Source organism: Phyllobates terribilis, unplaced genomic scaffold, assembly GCF_046119375.1.
Source record: "Phyllobates terribilis strain yellow unplaced genomic scaffold, ASM4611937v1 Scaffold_3__8_contigs__length_932513732, whole genome shotgun sequence".
NCBI classification, from domain to species: domain Eukaryota; kingdom Metazoa; phylum Chordata; class Amphibia; order Anura; family Dendrobatidae; genus Phyllobates; species Phyllobates terribilis.
In genome coordinates this window covers 930,012,675-930,030,784 of record NW_027362763.1, presented here as the reverse complement: position 1 = coordinate 930,030,784, position 18,110 = coordinate 930,012,675, and the positions used below count along the sequence as shown (strand labels likewise).

General features: G+C 45.9%; 1 protein-coding gene across 1 annotated transcript in view; it reads right to left on the bottom strand.

The window, feature by feature from the left end:
* Positions 1-5,017: 5,017 nt before the first annotated feature.
* The window catches only part of LOC141257823 (protein Mis18-alpha-like), a 30,520-nt gene continuing 17,427 nt past the window's right edge, over positions 5,018-18,110 (bottom strand). The window contains exons 3-6 of the mRNA XM_073672833.1: positions 17,105-17,227; positions 16,895-16,991; positions 12,854-12,952; positions 5,018-5,793 (exon numbers count right to left, since the gene is read on the bottom strand). Coding sequence (XP_073528934.1) covers positions 12,860-12,952; positions 16,895-16,991; positions 17,105-17,227 — 313 coding nt within the window. The 3' untranslated portion in view covers positions 5,018-5,793; positions 12,854-12,859. The remainder of the gene's footprint in view (positions 5,794-12,853; positions 12,953-16,894; positions 16,992-17,104; positions 17,228-18,110) is intronic.

Below are 18,110 nucleotides of genomic sequence, written 5' to 3'. Positions count from 1 at the left end.
GTTATATCATGCCCAAGCAAAAATTAGGTACACGAAAACATTAGATGCAGAGGAGCAGTCACCACAGGGTGACTAACAAAACCAGGTACACCTGAAGGGAGGGGTGAGCTGCTGTGCCCATTCATGGGTGGTGGAACTACTGATCCCAATTTAGAAAGACAAGGAGTGGATAATTGTTTGTAGGACATATGTTTTTTAAAAAAAATTCCCAAAGTCGGAAGGAACAAATAATTACAAGGTTATTGTTCCTATGTGATTATTAAAATTTAAAACTACACATTTTTAGGGCTCTTTCTCTGGTACAAGTGGTGTCAGTTTCCAGACGTACTAGAGACGAGATATAATGATTGTTACTATTTTATTTTTAATTTTTACAGGTGGGGACACACTACTAACCCCCTCATCCTGGTCCCTGCTGGTGCTGATCACAGCGCCGGCAGAGAACCATGATGAGGGCAGCGTTCAGCACCGACTCCTGGGAATAAAGATTGTAGTACTGACTCCCAGAAGTCCATCCATGTGATCCAGGTGCAGCACACGTAACGCACACAACTACAACACGGAAAACACACACAGGCACACGGGGGGAACGGATATCTCTGGAACTTTTTTGTTAAGGTGCTGGAGATATCTGTACGTGTGAAACCGGCCATACAGTCAGTATTCCGTCAGTATTTTTTGTCAACAGTGAGAGTCAAAACAAGGAGTGGATGATCAATGTGGAATTGGTGAGGTGTTTCTATTTTAAAACTTTCTCTTTATTGTTCCGCACATGGTTTTTTCTCCAATTTAATACAATAATAATGTGCAAATACTTACAAAATAATTATTGTGGCCGTGGCAGCATATGTTGTTTATACACTCCTCAAAAAAATAAAGGAAACACTTAAACAACAGAATATAACTACAAGTAAATCAAACTTCTGTGAAATCAAACTGTCCACATAGGAAGCAACATTGATTGACAATCAATTTCACATGCTGTTGTGCAAATGGAATAGATAATAGATGGAAATTATTGGCAATTATCAAGACACACTCAATAATGGAGTGGTTCTGCAGGTGGGGACCACAGACCACATATCAGTACCAATGCTTTTTGGCTGATGTTTTGGTCACTTTTGAATGCTGGTTGTGCTTTCATACTCGTGGTAGCATGAGACGGACTCTACAACCCACAGAAGTTGCTCAGGTAGTGCAGCTCATCCAGGATGGCACATCAATGCGAGCTGTGGCAAGAAGGTTTGCTGTGTCTGTCACCGTAGTGTCCAGAGGCTGGACGCACTACCAGGAGACAGGCCAGTACACCAGGAGATGTGGAGTGTGCCATAGGAGGGCAACAACCCAGCAGCAGGTCCGCTACCTCCACCTTTGTGCAAGTAGGAACACTGCTAGAGCCCTGCAAAATGACCTCCAGCAGGTCACAAATGTGCATGTGTCTGCACAAACGGTGAGAAACCGACTCCATGAGGGTGGTATGAGGGCCCGACGTCCACAGATGAGGGTTGTGCTCACAGCCCAACAGCGTGCAGGACGCTTAGCATTTGCCACAGAACACCAGGATTGGCAAAGTCGCCACTGGCGCCCTGTGCTCTTTACAGATGAAAGCAGGTTCACAATGAGCACATGTGACAGAAGTGACAGAGTCTGGAGACGCCGTGGAGAGCGATCTGCTGCCTGCAACATCCTACAGCATGACCGGTTTGGCAGTGGGTCAGTAATGGTGTGGGGTGGCATTTCTTTGGAGGGCCGCACAGCCCTTAATGTGCTTGCCAGAGGTAGCCTGACTACCATTAGGTACCGAGATGAGATCCTCAGACCCCTTGTGAGACTATATGCTGGTGCGGTTGGCCCTGGGTTCCTCCTATTGCAGGACAATGCCAGACCTCATGTGGCTGGAGGGTGTCAGCAGTTCCTGCAAGATGAAGGCATTGAAGCTATGGACTGGCCCGCCTGTTCCCCAGACCTGAATCCGATTGAGCACATCTGGGACATCATGTCTCGCTCCATCCACCAACGTCACGTTGCACCACAGACTGTCCAGGAGTTGGCGGATGCATTAGTCCAGGTCTGGGAGGAGATCCCACAGGAGACCATCCGCAACCTCATCAGGAGCATGCCCAGGCGTTGTAGGGAGGTCATACAGGCACGTGGAGGCCACACACAAAACGAAGCCTCATTTTGACTTGTTTTAAGGACATTACATCAAAGTTGGATCAGCCTGTAGTGTGTTTTTCTACTTTAATTTTGGGGGTGACTCCAAATCCATTGTTAATAAATTTGATTTCCATTGATGATTTATGTGTGATTTTGTTGTCAGCACATTCAACTTTGTACAGAACAAAGTATTCAATGAGAATATTTCATTCATTCAGATCTAGGATGTGTTATTTGAGTGTTCCCGTTATTTTTTTGAGCAGTATATGTATATATGTATATATATATATATATATATATATATAAATAAATAAAAAAAACAACATATATATATATATATATATATACACGGAAACATTCAACTTACCGCAAGGTGATGAGCAGCCTTTCTTCAGCAGATGGCCGTTTGCATTATGGTGTTACTGTAGTCGTGGTCAGGAGAAATAAGGCTTAGCAGCCGATCAAACGGCAAAACTGCTGAAATTTTTCTGGAAAACTGTAAAAAAAATATTAGATACACATGGATTAAAATATATATTTTTTACCATAGCATACCAACAAAAACTCATTAAAAAAAATTTGGTACACACAGGTGACAATATACTTTTTTTTTCCCATATACCTTACCTCCTTAAATCCTTGTAAAGAACATTGAAGTGACTCTTGTCCACCCGCCCCTGCAAGATAGGGTGCACCCACATCTTTTTGGGTCGTCTCCTTCTCCTATGGAAGAATAATAGGTTAGTACACACTACATAAAAATAATGTAACCTAAAAAAAACCATTTACTAATTTATTACCTGCTCGCTGTGGTACTGCAGGAGATTTATGGCAGTAATCAGCAAAAGGTGCAGTGGCAAGTTCATGTGGCATCCTGTCTATTGGAAAAAGCAAAATGGTGAAGAGGGGTTGAACTAGGAAATGACATCAGTAGTGTCTTTTTTTTTCCACTAACTTTGTGTTCAAAAATGCTTACAAAAACGCATGTAAAATCCGCATGAAAATGCGTCAAAAACGCACCTAAAAAACGCATGCGTTTTTCTGGCAAGGGAGAAGCAGAAATGCTCAGGACAATTTCCGCTTCATTTCTGTATCGTGGGCACATAGCCTTAGATCCATTACATGGGCTTCCAAACATGTAACATGCTGACATTGAGGGTGAATATATCTGCGCTCAAACAGCTGTTCAAGGCATGCATACATCTCACAAGACGCACACCTGGTAGCATTGTCCATGGGGAACATACTTAATGGTGATAAACAGTTCAGATAAAAGCAGAAAAACAATGGAAAACTAGTAAGGAAAATATCAAACTATGCACTACCCAATATTACAGTATTTATATGTACTATTGCTTTTACTTATTTACTGAATTTGGGTACATCTTGACTTTGGTAAGATGCCTTTTATGCTTTTTTTGGTCAAAAACCGTTTACTACATACCCAATGTTATTTATATGCACTATTGCTTTTACTTTACTTATAGCAGGGTATTTGTTTATTTTGTTTCTATCTTGGGTTTTCTCTTATGTTAAACTATGCACTTATTTGCAGCTCTGCACTTAAAATGCAGACTCGCTAAAGGCCCCATCACACTTAGCGACGCTACAGCGATCCCGACAACGATACGACCTGTCAGGGATCGTTGCTGCGTCGCTATGTGATCGCTGGTGAGCTGTCAAACAGGCAGGCTCACCAACGATCAGGGGAGCAGCAACATCGTGGAAAGAATCTTTCCACGATGTCCTGCTCCTGGTTACAAGCCTGCTGAAGCGGGAGGTTACCGCTCACCGTAGCAGAGTGGTAACCATGATAAACAGCAGGTTACTAAGTGCGCGTGTGCCCCTAGTAACCCGCTGTTTATCATGGTTACCAGCCTGATCGCTGGTCCCGCTGGTCACACACAGCGATGTGTGCTGACCAGCGGGAGGGAAAAGACCAAAAAATGGTCCAGGACATTTTGCAGCGATCAGCGACCTCACAGCAGGGGCCTGATCGCTGCAAAGTGTCACACATGGCGACATCACTGGTGAGGTCGCTGTTGCGTCACCAAAACAGTGACACAGCTGCGATCTCGCTAGTGATCTCGCTATGTGAGACGGAGGCTTTAGAGTCACGGGAACTTGTAGTCCTCCAACCAGCAAAGCATAGGTGTAGCTGCTAGAAGCTACTAGAAACACTTAAATCACAGACACTTGATCACACGAACCAATCACAAGATCCCTTTTTTAAAAAAAAAAACAAAAAAACAAGCTTTACCCGGCCCACAAACACAATTCCCCAAATACAACAAGTACACAATTATCACAAACTAAGATAGTGTTTAACTATGCACTTATCTGCAGCACTGCACTTAAAATGCAGCCTCAGCTCCGCTCAGCAGCCTCGCTTAGAGTATCTGGAACTTGTAGTCCTCCAACCAGCAAAGCACATGCATCTTGTGAGGGAATTGGGTAATAAGGGGGAGGAGGAGTTGGGGCAAGTGTCTTTTGATGTTTTATTAAATTCGTTTTTAAGATAAATACACGTCTTAAAAGACCTCTGTACATGGCAGACCTGGTGGACATTTTTAGGTCTTCTGCTGCCATCGCAACCCAGCTGTACTGCCCTCACCCTATGTAAAACCATTTAGTTTCCATGGTCAGTTTGTTACAGCTGACACCTGATGCAGATGGTGTACGCAAGGTTCCTAAACTCATGACATAATAGTATGGTGAGGTGCGTTGGAGTCAATGAGTAAAATAAGTGAAAATAATTAAATAGTTGAACATGTATGTACAATAAATGTGGTACAAATGCAAAATGACAAACAAACAAAATCTTTATTTATCAAACCAAATAAACAACAATAAAAACCTTCAAATGCAGTGTAGGAATTCTGGATCAATCACAACAAAACCTTGAAGTGGGCCAATTCTACACCTCTTGTGACTGTCCAAGCCACAGGTATGCATAGGACCTGCCACACAGTAACTTCAGTCAGTGGAGTCTGTCAACTGCTATTTGTATACTAAGACACACCTGCTGAAAATATATATTTTTGGAGAAAGGGGTGATCTTTTATGGGTTTCCATTTGCAAGAAAGACGTAATTGAGAAATATTGTTACTAAACACATGGCATAAGCTTCACCTTCCAACTGCTGCATCAGGCTAGTGACACTTATGGGTGAATTATGAATGCGCCCGTTACATTATCTATTTGTGTCCAATGCTGTTATTATATATTGCAAAGCTTGTTCTATAAATCTACAACCTGTCAGCTAAAAGGCATAGTAAACTATTTAACTTTGGTTTTTTTTTTGCCTTTTTCATATTACACGGTTCCTTCATCACAGCTCAGTCCACATCTGTGCTAATAATTCTGTATTTCAGTTTTGTTATAGGAACAAAGATTTAAAATAACAATAGTGCGGGACTGCTAAAACCAGCAATTTGCCCGAACAACAAAAAAAAAAAAAAATATTGTATTATTTGTTCCTGTGAAAATGTAATTTTTCCTAAAACCTCCAGCAGGTATGAGCACAATCATAGCTCCTTTGATTTGACAGAAGTTCTTGAAGTCATGTGGCCGCTTCTCATACATCTAGTATGGTCTTCCGCAACTATGACAAAAATTCAGGGTGCTTGACCTTTCCTGTAAAACAATATATGTTTTATTCTTGCTGCTAACAACTATTAAAGTTTAATTAAAACCACGTTTTATGAGTTTAACAAATACTGAAAAATTACTGCATATTTAGGAACAAATCACAAAAAAAATCATAACATACAGGTACATTCTGAGCAAGATGGAAGCCCATCAACAATTAACATTTAGAAGTTTGAAGGGAATCTGCTTCCTCGAGAAATGTCATTTACCTGCAGATGTAGGGTTATTCTGCAGACAAATAGTGTTTAAAGGGAATCTGTCACCCCCTGGGTGATATCAGACCTCTACTATGGGCATACAGGTGATAGAAAAGTAAATCTATACTACCTGTATGGCCCATAGTAGAGGTCTGATTGCAGAGAAATGTGTTTTTATTAACTCCATTTTCCACAGGCTAAGCATCCCCCGGACGCCAAGAAATTCCCGCCTAACTGTTTATTATTCCCTGAAATCCCCACCTATATGTTTAATTACCATATTCCCCCCGCCCCCTCCCCTGCATGTCACTTCTCGGCACCTGCGCAATAGAAACCTGCGGCGCAGTGCACGGAGAGTCGGGCCGGGATGAAGTAAAGCGCGCTCTATGTGAGCGGAGTTTTGTGCATGCCCGGGAAGTCAGGGAGCACAGTGCATGTCACAGGGCCCTATGACGTGCAGGGGAGGGGGTAAATGGTAACTAAGCATATAGGCGGGGATTTTGGGGAATAAAACAGTTAGGCGGGGATTTCTTGGCGTCCCCCGGACGCCAAGCCTGTGGAAAGATCCTAGTTACTTACCGGTAACGGGATTTTACAGAGCCCATGACAGCACCACCTGAGAGAGGGTATCCGCCCACCAAGGACAGGAACCTACTGAATAAAAAGGCGGTACCTCTCCTCCGCATCAGTTTTGTTTCAGAGCATGAGAGGGCCTCCGAAGACAGGTTAATACATAACCACTACCTCAATATTTGTACTAAACACCTTAAAAAGTGCACACCACAGTGATAAAGGGAAGGGAATTAATAGGGTGCTGTCATGGGCTCAGTAAAATCCCGTTACCGGTAAGTAACTAGGATCTTTTCCCCTTCTCCCATGACAGCACCACCTGAGAGATTTATAGAGATCAAATACCAGAGGGAGGGATCACCGTTTGCAACACCTTCCTATCAAAGGACAGATCAGTAGAAGAGGAAAGGTCAAGACGGTAATGTTTGTAAAATGTAGCGGGGGATGACCAAGTTGCCGCCTTACATATGATGTCGATGGGCACATCCGCCTTCTCAGCCCAGGAAGCAGCTACCGCTCTGGTGGAATGGGCCTTCAGGTTCTCTGGAACCAGCAGATTGCTAGAAGAGTAGGCTAAGGTAATAGTATCCCTGACCCATCTAGCTATGGTCCCCCTTGTAACCTTAAGTCCTTTCCTAGCCCCCTGAAAGGATATAAATAAGGAGTCACTCTTTCTCCAGGCTTTTGTAACTTCCAAATACCGGACTAACACCCTCCTAACATCTAAGGTGTGAAGCTTATGTTCCTCAGAATCACTAGGATTAGGATAGAAGGAAGGGAGAGTGATTACTTGCGTCCTATGGAATTTGGAGGCTACTTTTGGAAGATAGGCTGGGTCTGGTCTTAAGATTACTCTATCCGTACATACTTGAGTGAATGGATGGTTAACGGATAGTGCGTGTAAGTCACTGACTCTACGAGCTGATGTCAGGGCTACCAGTAGAGCAGTCTTTAAAGTTAAGATTTTTTCTGAAACCTTCTCTAAGGGCTCGAAGGGAGGTTTGGTTAACGCTTCCAGAACTAAATTAAGGTCCCAAGGAGGCATTCTTGGAATAGGAATAGGTCTGGATCTATGACAAGCTTTAATAAATCTAATGATGCATCTATTTGCTGCCAAGTCATACTTATACAGTGCCCCCAGAGCTGATACCTGCACCTTAAGAGTACTGGTGGCTAGTCCCATATTTAACCCCTTCTGGAGGAATTCTAGTATGGCCTCAATAGGAATCCTCCCTTTGGCAGACTGACCCGAGGTAGACAAGAACTTAGCCCAGGTTCTACCATAGATTCTAGTTGTTATCGGCTTTCTACTTGCCAGAAGGGTAGTAACAAGATCCGGAGAAAACCCCCTTTGCGTCAATAGCGACCTCTCAAAATCCAGGCCGTCAAATGCAGGCCTGCTCTTTGGGGATGACAGACTGGGCCCTGCCTGAGGAGATCCGGGATGTCCGGAAGAACCCATGGATCTGCTTGGGACATTCTCTTCATCCAAGTGAACCATGGTCTCTTGGGCCAGAACGGGGCGATCACTATAACCCTCGCCCGTTCCTCTCGGATCTTCCTCAGGATAGTAGGGATCAGTACTAAAGGGGGAAAGGCATAAGCTAGAGTAAAATCCCATGGAATCTGCAGCGCGTCCACCGCAAAAGCCCCCTCCTTTGGATTCAGGGAGCAAAAGGTTTCGGTCATCCGATTGTGTCTGTTTGCAAATAGGTCTATCTGGGGCTGTCCCCACCGACCCACAATCTGCTGAAAAACGGCTGGATTCAACTCCCACTCTCCTTGTTTCAAGGTGTGACGACTCAAGAAATCGGCCTTTATGTTCTCTTCCCCTTTTATATGCAGCACCGAGAGCATGACCAGCCGACTCTCGGCAAACCTGAAGATCTGATCCGCTACTAACATCAGAGGGAGAGACCAGGTACCCCCCTGATGATTGATGTAGGTGACTGTTGATCTGTTGTCTGACATTATCCTGACGTGAGGACCCTGAAGAGCAGAACTGAATTCTTTTAGAGCGTTTCTCGCTGCCAACAGCTCTTTCGTGTTGGAAGAGAGACTTGTACAGAACGATCCCTTAGGTGAGCTCCCCAACCTTCTGCACTTGCGTCTGTTGTAATTGTATCCGACACCTGGAAGGTCCAAGGAACCCCCAAAGATAGGTTGACCGGAGATGTCCACCAGTCCAGGGAGTTGATCACGACATCTGGAAGAGACATCTTCCCATTCAGGCGACCTTTGAGCCGCCTGTCCGCTGCCAGAATATCCTGTTGAAGACATCTGGAATGGTACTGGGCCCACTGAACCGCCGGGATGCAAGACGTCATTGTACCCAACAGAGACATTTCACTCCTCAGGGTCATGGTCGGATTGCTGATGACCTGAGATATTAGGGATCTGATCTTCAGCTTCTTTTCCTCTGGCAGAAGACAGGTTTGGTTTTCTGAGTCCAGAATGAGACCCAGGAAAGACTGAACCCTCTTTGGTTCCAGCCTTGACTTCTCCAGATGTAATAGCCAACCTAGGCGTCTTAGACTGGCCATGACATCCGCCAGGGCTAGAGCACAGAGTTGACTTGATCTGCCCACTACTAAGAAGTCGTCGAGATAAGGGATGACCAGAATATCTCTTTCCCTCAAGTGCGCTGTGACCTCCAGAATAATTTTTGTGAAGACTCTTGGCGCCATGGAAATGCCAAAGGGAAGAGCTGCGAACTGAAAATGCCTTACGTGCCTGCCGAATTGTACAGCTACTCTTAGAAACTGTTGATGATGTGGTAGTAGGCGTCCTTCAGATCGAGGACGCACATAAAACAGTCCGGAAATAACATCTTTATGGCTGATTTTATTGTTTCCATCTTGAACGGCCTGTAGACTAAATGGTCGTTCAGCCTCTTTAAGTTCGCAATGGTCCTGAAGGAGCCGTCCGGCTTCTTTATTAGGAAGAGAGTCGAATAGAATCCTCTTCCTTGCTCGGGTGCAGGTGTTTCCACCAGAAGTCTTTTCCTGAGCAGAGAGAGAACTTCCTGCTGTAAGGCTATCTGTTCCGCTAAACTCCTGGGGGCTGATATTTTGACAGTGTTCTTAGGCCTGCTTTTGAATTCTAAAGTGAGGCCCTCCTGATTAACCCTAAGATCCAAAGATTGGATGAAATTTCCTTCCAGGCAGGCAGGAAGTGGGACAATCTTCCTCCCACGTGGGGGGAACTGTCACTTAGGGGCTTTCTTATTCTCGGAGGAGGGACCCCCGAACATGAAGCCTCTGTTATACGGCTTTCTATCTTTCCAGCTTCCTTGGTCTCTGGGAGCTTTACTGCGGCTGTATTTTCTCTTCCGAAAGGAGCTGTTAAATCGGGAACCAGACACCGTGGGAAATCCATGTTTTTTGTCTGCGGCTTTATCTAGGATGTCATCTAGACCTTTGCCAAACAAGAAGTCACCCTCACAAGGGATTGAGCACAGTTTAGACTTTGACTGCACATCCCCCGGCCAGCTCTTGAGCCATAGCGCCCTACGGGCTGCATTAGAGAGGTTTGCAGACCGGGCAGCCAGCCTAACTGAATCTGCCGATGCATCTGCCAGGAATGCAGCCGCTCCCTGCACAAGAGGAAGGTCCGATAGAATTTTCTCCCTGGACACATTCCCCCTGATCTGGTCTTCCAATTGTTGAAGCCAGATCATCATAGAACTAGCGGTGCAGGTGGCTGCTACTGCCGGTTTAAGGGCCCCTGCTGACGACTCCCAGGCTTGTTTAAGGAAGGACTCCGCTTTTTTATCCAGCGGGTCTTTTAAGGCTCCTAAACCCTTAAAGGGCAGAGTGGATTTTTTTGAAGATTTTGAAATGGCCACGTCAATCTTAGGGGTTTTGTCCCATTTAGCCGCATCCTCATCCTCCGCTTGGAGGATGACGGCAGCTGACCCTTCCTCTCCGGTTTCTTCCATTCCCTTTCTATCAGAGATTTAATCCTGTCATTGACCGGGAATGAGCGTCTCCTCCTTTGGTCTAAGCCCCCGAACATAACATCCTGGACTGTTCTGGGCACTTTGGTATCGGTAATACCCATAGTCCCTCTGACGGCTTTAACTAGTCTCTCAGTATTATCAACCGAAAAACAAGGTCTGCCCCCCCCCCCCCCTCATCATCATCCGAAGACTCCGATGATGATGAGGAGAGATTAGAGGAGGAAGGCAGTTCTCTTGTAAAACCGGACTCCACTGATTCCTCTGATTCTGAAGAAACTAGTTTTCGTTTATTCTTTTTGCGTGAGGTTAAGCCTCTTAAAGACTCTCTGACCTCTGTTTGGATTAGATCCTTTAATTCTAAAGAAAACCTGGGGGACTCCTCTGCAATGGTTTTCTGAAAACAGTCCGAGCAAAGGTTTTTGGCATAGGAGGTGGGAAGACCGATTTTGCATAAAGCACACTCCCTGTTTTTACTTTTAGCACTACACTTCTTCGCCTCCTGCCCCAAGAAATGAAAGGAGAAGAAGGAGGAAAAGAGAGAGAGAAGAGCACATTATTCAGGGTGAGACTTTCACGAAGATCACTCACCACACTGCCGTTCAGACTAGGGTACCGGAGGCGGTGGTTGCCGTTCACATGAGGGCTCCCATCTGGCGGAGGTGGACTGACGAAGTCTTTTCTGACCAGTCTTGCCGGAACTCGCACACCCTCCACTGCTGTGACTTTGTCGACGGGAAGATTCACGATGTTCCATTTGCTTAAGCTGCTTGCGCTGCTTTGATGGCTGCGGCTGCTGCTGTACCTCCTGTGGCGGTGACAACTGCTGCCCAGGTGACTGCGGCTCCTCATTCATCATGGCGGGGATGCAGACACCGCCATCTTGATTGCTCCCCATCCTTAAAAGCAGTAGGGCTCCACCTCCTTTAAGCTCCTCCCCTTCCGGCAGCGTGCTCATTCCAAAAAAAAAATTTTTTTTTTAATTTAAATTCAGCCAGCTGGCGCGCTACACCGCAGATAAGCTCCCTTCTGCGCGTGCGCAGCCCAGCGGCACCCGGCGCGCTTGCAGCGGGATAACGGCTTTCCACCCGCGCATGCGCAGACCCGGCTTCCGGCGCACTCCGTGATAGGGCGCTCCAGCACCCCGCGCATGCTCAGCCCGGACTTCCGGCGCGCTCCGTCACAGGGTGCGACGCGCCCCCACGTGCGCAGACCCGGAAGACCTGAAGGCCGGCGCGCTCAGCTCGTCTTGCGAGGCGCAGACCCGGCCGCAGGCCCCGGCGCACGCGGGGAGGAATCCAAAAAACAGCACCTCCTCCCCACACGCAGACCCGGGCAGCAGCCAGATGGGCTGGGAACAGGGACCATCTGCTGCTTCCACGGCCTCCAGGCCGCACCGTCCATAATCCAGGTACGTGAGGTACCACCTGGTGAGGCTCCCATCAGGGACAGGAACCAAAAAACTGATGCGGAGAGGTACCGCCTTTTTATTCAGTAGGTTCCTGTCCTTGGTGGGCGGATACCCTCTCTCAGGTGGTGCTGTCATGGGAGAAGGGGAAAAACGGAGTTGGGCCATATAGGTAAGTATAGATTTACTTTTCTATAACCTGTATGGCCATAGTAGAGGTCTGATATCCCAGGGGGCGACAGATTCCCTTTAAATCCTGTGAAGCCGGTTTATTGGAAGAGCGGAGACAGGGAGAATATGAAGTTAGATTTTCCATGCTGCGGCTTGCTTCCAGTTGCAGGGACAGTGCAGGGAGCACTTACAGTCACTATACTGTGTAATCACTCCCCTGCACTTTAGCAGCCTGCTCTGCAGTGTATGTGGCGGAAGGAATAACCTAACTATATTTTCTCATTGTCACCACTCTTCCACTTAGCTGGATACAAATCGACTTACTGGAAGTCTATATTTTTTTATTAACCTGTATCTGCTGGTAAATAGCATTCCTTGAAGTGTCAGGTTTGCTTTAAATCTTATAAGGAATATAACAATCAGAGCCTACCCACAGTTCTGAAAATTATCTCTGATCTGCAGAGTATTATTTGCTGGGAACCAGCCCTCATAGACTGCAAGCTTGTAAGCAGGGCCCTCACTCCTTTGCATATCTGACTTATGTTAATTCTGTAATGTCTTATTGTCTGTACAAGTCCCCTCTAAAATTGTAAAGTGCTGCGGAATATGTTGGCGCTATAGAAATAAAAATTATTATTCTAGGGAAACAAAACAATAATGTGGATAAGTCTAACAACACACCTCCATATTAGGTCACCACTTAGCCCGAGCATAGTTGTAAAATACCCTTCGAACACTCACCAAATTCTACGGGATGCTATCTGTCTCCTGCTCAGGAGGCAACACTTTTTTCTTCAGTATTGATAGTCTGCTCTGAAGCACTTCTAAAAGTGCCTTTTGCTAGATTAAGACAAAAGAAAAATAAATCAGAATCCTACACATTAACTAGGCAAAGTGGAGACATTAGAGTACTGCAATAATGCGCTCTGTACATTCTGTATTGGTCGTACCATACATGTGAGCACAGTCAATCATTGATCATCGCTGTGGTCAATAATCAGGTGCAGCAGTCACATGCCATATGAGCAGGAAGCTCTTTAAAGTAAAACATACTTAGCTATAATCATCAGATGGGTCTGGCTTTTAAAGGGTTGCTTTTTAAGGGGCTAAAAATGAAATATGCCAGAAATGGACCAGAAGGTACGGATAAATATCTACTATTTGTACTTAGATTCGCTTTCTGATTCACACTTAGCATTAATTATGCTTACATATGCCCTTACTGTTTTTGCCCCACTAATCATCAGTCTCCTTCGCTATCCAAAAACCCCAGCACCCTCGAACCAAATCATCATCTCTCCTTCCCTCCTACCTCTCCACCTAACCTCATCTACAGACCAGCTCCTCAACCTCAGATCGATCCTACCAAAACATAAAACAAGCCGGACACGCTCCTTCTCCCACCTGCTCTCTTTCTCCTCACTGCTGGTAACATATCTCCCAATCCTGGACCCCCACCTTCCACCAATTCCCCCACCTATCGCATCAAACTGCAAACTACCACAACCTCTCTTACGCAAAACCGGTCCCCCCTGACTCCCACCCCCCTGCTCCCTCTCTCTGGAATGCCCGCTCTGTCTGCAACAAGCTCCATTTTGTCCACGACCTCTTTACCTTTCGTCATCTCTCCTTCCTGGGCATCACAGAGACATGGCTGACAACCTCTGACACTGCCTCCCCTGCGGCCTCCACTTCACCCACACTCCTTGCCCTGGTAACAGACATGGTGGAGGAGTGGGTCTTCTCTCTAACAACTGCACCTTTAGCCCTACTCCTCCTCTTTCCTCCCTTATTTTCCCTTCTTTTGAAATCCACTCTGTCCGCATTTACTCTCCCTCCAACCTCCAAGTGGCTGCTATATACCGACCTCCGGGCCCCATCACTGCCTTTATTGACCAATTCTCCTCCCGGCTTCTTTACTTTCTCTCTGCTGACATTCCCACAATCATCATGGGCGATTTCAACATCCCCACTGACACTCGCCAGTCAGCAGCATCCAAACTCTTGTCGCTTACTTCATCCTTTGGACTTACTCAGGGGTCCTCCTCAGCCACCCACACAGACGGACACACACTAGACCTTATCTTCACACGACTCTGCTCCCTATCTAACCTCACAACCTACCCCTGTCTGACCACCATCTACTCACATTCTCATCCCTGTCCTCCTCACTAGTCACTCATGTCCAGCAACTAGTACACCCTCGAAGAAACCTTGCACATCTAGACACTCACACACTCTCTGACTCTGTTCTACCACTGACATCCATATCCTCACTTCATGATACAGACAGCGCCACCGCTTTCTACAATGCCACTTTCGCATCAGCTATTGACTCGGTCGCCCCTCTTGTGCATGGCAGAGCGCGACAAGTCAACAGGCAACCCTGGCACAACAACTTCACTAAACAGCTTCAACAAGTGGAGCGGCGTTGGAAGAAAACACATACTCAAGATGACTTCACTGCATTCAAACAAGCAACACTCGCATTCAAATCAGCACTCACCTCTGCTAAACAGGCCTACTTCACAACCCTCATATCCTCCCTATCCTACAACCCCAAACGTCTATTCAACACTTTTAACTCTCTCCTCCGCCCTCCACTGCCCCCTCCGACCTCCGTCATCTCTGCTGAGGAGTTTTCCACGCACTTAAAAAACAAGATTGACCAAACACGGTAAGTCTTTACTGTCCGACCACCACAGCCCCTTTGTTTTCCACACCATTTCCCTACCCCCATAACCTCCCTTCCCAACATCACGGAAAGAGACCTTACTCGTCTCCTCTCCAAATCACACCTCACCACATGTGCACTCAACCCCATCCCATCCAACCTCCTCCCCAACCTCACCCCCACACTCATCCCATCCCCAACCCATCTCTTCAACCTATCACTATCTTCTGGTACTTTCCCCGCTGCCTTCAAACATGCCACAATCAAGCCCATCCTCAAAAAGCCATCCCTCGACCCAACTGCCTTGTCCAGCTATTGCCCCATATAACTGCTCCCATTTGCCTCCAAACTCCTTGAGCAACACGTTCACGCTTAACTCTCCTCCCACTTTTCATCTACCTCTCTCTTCGACAAACGACAATCCGGCTTCCGCCCCCACCATTCCACCGAAACTGCCCTTACCAAAATCACCAATGACTTACTTACAGCCAAAGCTAACAGACAATTCTCTGTACTCCTTCTTGACCTGTCCTCTGCTTTCGATACAGTTAACCACTGCCTCCTACTACAGATCCTCTCTTCCTTTGGCGTCAGAGACCTTGCCCTATCTTGGATCTCCTCATACCTTTCTAACCGCACATTTAGCGTCTCCCACTCCCACACTACCTCCTCATCCCGCCCCCTCTCTGTTGGAGTCCCTCAAGGCTCTGTCCTAGGACCCCTACTCTTCTCAATGTATACCCTTGCCTGGGACAGCTCATAAAATCCCATGGCTTCCAGTACAATCTGTACGCTGATGACACCCAGATCTACCTCTCTGGCCCAGATGTCACATCTCTGCTGTCCAGAATCCCAGCATGTCTAGCAGCCATATCCTCCTCCTCCCGCTACCTCAAGCTCAATGTGGACAAAACAGAACTCATCATCTTTCCCCCATCTCGCATATCTTTCCCACCTGATCTTTCTATCACAATAAATGACATCACTCTTTCCGCTGTACTGACAATCTGCTGCCTCGGAGTAACCCTTGACTCTGCCCTGTCCTTCAAACCCCACATCCAAAGCTCTCGCCACCTCCGTGTCGCCTCCAGCTCAAAAATATTTCCAGAATCCGTCCTTTCCTCAACCCTCAATCTACTAAACTGTTTGTGCATGCCCTCATCATCTCCAGCCTCAACTACGGCAACATCCTCCTCTGTGGCCTACCTGCTAACACTCTCGCTCCCCTCCAGTCCATCCTCAACTCTGCTGCACGACTTGCTCATCTCTCGCCTCGCTACTCCTCTGCTACCCTCCTCTGCAAATCCCTTCACTGGCTCCCATTTCAGCAGCGTATCCAGTTCAAACTACTAACACTGACCTACAAAGCCATCCATAAACTCTCTCCTCCATACATCTCTGAACTAATCTCCCAATATATTCCCTCACGTAACCTCCGGTCCTCCCAAGACCTCCTTCTCTCCTCCCCACTTATTCGTTCCTCAAGTAATCGTCTCCAAGATTTCTCTCGAATATCCCCCATCCTACGGAATTCTGTGCCTCAACATGTCCGATTATCCACCACACCTGGATCCTTCAGAAGGAACCTGAATCTCTTCAAACAAGCTTACAGCCTGCCATAACCTTGCTTGCTGCAACCCCCAACAACACCGGAGCTACTACAACCCCTCAACCTACTGTCTCCTCCCCCATTCCTGTAGAATGTAAGCCAGCAAGGGCAGGGTCCTCTTCCCTCTGTACCATTCTCTCACTGTTAGTTTGTTTACTGTAAGTGATATCTGTACTTGGTATGTAGCCCCTTATGTACAGCGCCATGGAATCAATTGCGTTATATAAATTAATAATAATAATATCATTGTCTGGGTAGCACAAATCAAGTGACATGTTTCCTTTAAATAAACCGTACCCTGTCCATCTAGCCAAATCGATGATCAAAGAGCTACTTGACAGTTCCTTGTCTAAAAGTGACTAAAATTCTTTCACCATTGTCTCCACATTCTCCAGTAGACAGTTGAACAGTGTACAGGAATTGATGGAGGCATAACACAAAAGTACCCAAATTTTTAATATGATTGTTAAAACACCTAATTTTTTAAGTTTCTAATTACCTTCGCAAGTTGATCCAGATAAACCTGACTTTTCTCCAGAGTGACTGGGGCTTCAGAGCCACAGATCGAATGCTTTAGTTCCTCTCCAAAATGGTATCTAGAATAGATTTCAACTTTATGTCTTGAACATAAAACAAGGACAGTCTAATGATCTCTAAGGCTTAATAAACCCAACGCTCTTACGACAATTCAATGCAATTTATTACTTACATCCTAATAACTTTTCTGTCAATTCTGAACTGATTTAGCTTGTGCTTCAGATCTTCTGGTGTAGAATGATAAAACCTGCCAAGGACATTGCGGCAATTGATGCAGGACAGAGTCTGGTACTGACTGCAATGGAAAGAAAAAACAAAATAAAAACTCATCCCTAATGTCATCATTCAAACTTCAACTTTCAACAGTTCACAAAGAAAATAACTCAAAAGGGGGTACTCCCATCTCCAAGATCCTATACCAATATGCAGTAGGTGTAATAATATTAGCAAATACCTCCAATTAAAAATGTGGCTTGTCTTGATGAAGAAGTTGTATACTTCGAAATGCGCTGACAAATAAAATCGCTGAACTCCTTAACGACCGCTGATACGCCTTTTAACAGCTAAAATTAAGGGTACTTATTCCTCAGTGCCGTTAAAAAGGGTATAGCGCCCCCCAGCGTCGGAAAATCATCGGAGTCTCGGCTACTCCCACCCTGGAGAATATGATCAGGGCTGTTTTTTCAGTCCCAGATCACTGTTATTTAATGAATAATGGCGATCAAGAAAAAAAAATGTGTGCCGCTGTTACAATAATTTCTCTCAATTCTGACATGATATACGTCAGAGGAAAGAGAAATGATGCCCCACGAGCCTTCCCGATAACACAGCCATCCCCGGACCCTCCTGATCAGTCCCCTTGACCCTCTCCTCCTCGGTGTAATCTTCTTAAAAAAACAAAAATGGCGGGCATATGCGCAGTGCGCCCACCGAGATCGGCCGGCTGGTACCCGGCAATTGCAGATTATTTTTTCTATTGGTTCCTTTTGATGACCGTGATATCACAGTGATCTGTGATATCACAGTCATCAAAAGCCAATAATTAGTTATAGCGCACCTGTCAGCAGGATTGTGCTTATTAAACCACATACACTGTCAGGTGGGCGCCGTTATACTGAGTAAAATGATACCTTGATGATTAAATCCGTCCTGTGGTTCTTTTATAATCTTTAGTTTCT